Source organism: Anneissia japonica, unplaced genomic scaffold (assembly GCF_011630105.1).
Source record: "Anneissia japonica isolate Jap-2015-1 unplaced genomic scaffold, ASM1163010v1 scaffold284861_len14191_cov161, whole genome shotgun sequence".
NCBI classification, from domain to species: Eukaryota; Metazoa; Echinodermata; class Crinoidea; order Comatulida; family Comatulidae; genus Anneissia; species Anneissia japonica.
The window spans coordinates 1-2930 of NW_022724076.1; the positions used below are offsets into that span (position 1 = coordinate 1).

Below are 2930 nucleotides of genomic sequence, written 5' to 3' on the forward strand. Positions count from 1 at the left end.
ACTGGGTTCTTTAAAGTGCACATGAGCATTTGTGTACACTGGGCCTACGGTTTATAGTCCTTATCAGAGAAGACTTGTTCCACCACCAGAACTATAGGAGCAAGCCGGCCGGGAACCTGTGCCGATATTGGTAGAACTTGATGCCGAAAACCGCTTATGCCACTTCCATCTGCAGATTATTAATGTTATTTTTAAAAATTTAATTTATAGGAAAAAGGTTTAACCCTATAGGAAGGCCCTGCAACAGATGGACCTGATCTTGTGGTCTCAGGGTTCGGTCTGCAATTAGAGGGTTAGCTTTCTGAAAAGGCTTGAAGATTGTTATTTGCTTCTTTGAATAAGTGGCTGTGAATTAAAGAGGTCTTAGAATTAGAGGCGTCTCGAATTGGAGAATGCACTGTCAATTCAAAACACAATGATACTTTGCAAAGGCCAGTAAAAAATATTAATTAGTTCCCGCCTACTTCATTTTTGGCTGTCGCTTCTTTTTTTAACATATACAGTTAAACTTGTATAGTCGACTGTGCCTACGTCAATTAATTTCTAAGTTGATCTTATTTTACATGCCAAATTGTTGTGATTTCCATTAATTGATAATGTGTTACGTCAAAATTTATCTCACATTTTGGATTTGATTTAGGCAAGTTCAACTGTAATACTTATTTTCCAATTCCTCTACTCAAACTTGTGAGATTTGTGTGGTTACCAGCAAATCAACTGGACCAGAACAAGCTATGGGCCAAAAAAAAAGGGCTATTCACAGTTGTATGCCCATATATAGTCATGATGTGCTTATATGTGATAATGGTGTGATGTCATCATGACCATATTTGGGCATGTCACATGTTTAATAGAGAATGATTCATGCTTACCAGCATCCTCCACACTAGTGTATTAATAGCGCCACCATATGGGAAAAAACAGAGAAAACACTTTTAGAAATGTTGTATTCAAAAAAATTATATAAAAAATTAATAATATTAATTAGTAATAATAATGAAATAAATTATACAGGTATTATATTCACAAAATAAACTAATTAAATGTTCTAATTGTTGTGAAATTTTATACATTTTTGTTATACACTTTGCATCATTTATTACCTTAAAAATTTATATATTCTAATAGTTTATATAAACCGGAGTTACAGACTGGTGAGGTGCGAGTATTGAGAATGCAAAACTAAATCCCTATTCTAATGAATAATAAAGGCGAACTCACCGCACCTTGGTCACGTACTGAAGTCAAAACACCCTTACCCTCTCTGTAAAAGATAATAGTAATGCATTATATTATATATAATCTTTCATGAGCAAAAATCATAATATATTTGCAAAGCATGAACAACTCCAATTTTGAAAAAAAAAAAAAAAAGTAATAAGGGTGGGTGTTTTTTTTAAATTTTTTTATTCGGTACAATAGAATATTCCTTTTTTTTTATTAATGAGAGAGGGACTGTTTTTATTTGGCAAGAATACTGTAAATATTGTATAAAAACTTATTTAATTTTATTGTTTTTTTAAAGAATGTATTTCCTGTCACAAAATTGCATTGCTTTTTCAAGCTGTTAAAATAAATAAATTTTTCTATTTGCCCTAAGATTGCTGGCCTTAAAAATCAGTCACTCACAATGAAAATTTAGATGGTATTTTATCAACCTCTTTTGATGAAGGTACATAACCAGAGCTCGTTGATGCTGGTACTCGTTGGTAAATACCAAGATAGTGTTCAGCAAATTCATCTGGAGTTAAATCAGAAAAAGCGTTCACACCATACTTAGCATCATCTGGATGTTGCCTTTTGCTGTTCAGTTTCTTCTGTCTTTCAACACTTTCCTACAATAAATGTTTATTTAATTAAAAAATTCAGTTTCATATCTGCTTGAATATAATCATAACAGAAACTTTGCATAAATGCTAAAAATAGATGTGAAACTTCAGTTAGTTCAGTCAGTACACTCATAGACCTAGAGCCTAAATAATTAGGCAGTGTTTATTTAGCCGGTAGTATGCCTATTCTTTTAAAAAGCATTTTCGTGATGTTTAGTGAGGGCGCACTTTGAAATAATTACCGTAAATTTAGTAATCTCCTTTCACCTTTTTAAGTTTGTTTTCTTTCTTTCGGTACTAGGACATTTCGCCGAATGCCAGTTTGCCGACGGACGTTTGGCCAACAGACAGTTGACCGAAAGAAATTTACCGACACTGGAATTCGCCGAAATTGAATTCGCCGACTGGACGATTCGCCGACAATTTATTTTTTGTGATGTGATTGATGATTCTTCGTCGTACTAGGACATTTCACCGAATGCCAGTTTGCCGATGGATGTTTGGCCGACAGGACAGTTGACCGAAAGAAAATTCAGACATCGGAATTCGGCGAAATCGAATTCGCCGACAACCAATTTGCCGACAGACATTTCGCCGACAATTTATTTTTTTTATGTGATTGATGATTCTTCGTCGTACTAGGACATTTCACCAAATGCCAGTTTGCCGACGGATGTTTGGCCGACAGGACAGTTGACCGAAAGAAAATTCAGACACCGGAATTAGCTGAAATCGAATCCACCGACTGGACAATTCGCCGACAGACAAATTAGGCAAATCAATAAATTAATGGATGGCCTATATATAATTCAATAAACGAGGAATAAATAAGTTAGCTATATACAAGTTGAATGTAAAAAATCCAAATTGATTATCTGTTTATATATACATTAAATACAGAAAATGACAAATTCAAAAATTATAAGGAAACGTACAAAAATATAGATGATCATACAATTAAGAAAATAATTATTCATTAATAAATAATAGTTATGTAACGACTTTGCATAATACAGTAATACATTAACGATTCAATCAAAATGAAATATGGACGGTGCACGAAAACATGTTATAGGCCTATATATATATATATGTGTGTAT

The 2930-nt window shown here is 33.4% G+C and overlaps 1 protein-coding gene across 1 annotated transcript in view; it reads right to left on the bottom strand.

Annotated features, from left to right (window-relative positions):
• Positions 1 to 137: 137 nt before the first annotated feature.
• LOC117112478 (cathepsin F-like) overlaps positions 138 to 2930 on the bottom strand; it is an 11961-nt gene continuing 9168 nt past the window's right edge. The window contains exons 3-6 of the mRNA XM_033255567.1: positions 1630 to 1835; positions 1222 to 1264; positions 873 to 886; positions 138 to 169 (exon numbers count right to left, since the gene is read on the bottom strand). Of these exons, the coding sequence (XP_033111458.1) occupies position 169; positions 873 to 886; positions 1222 to 1264; positions 1630 to 1835 (264 nt within the window). The 3' untranslated portion in view covers positions 138 to 168. The remainder of the gene's footprint in view (positions 170 to 872; positions 887 to 1221; positions 1265 to 1629; positions 1836 to 2930) is intronic.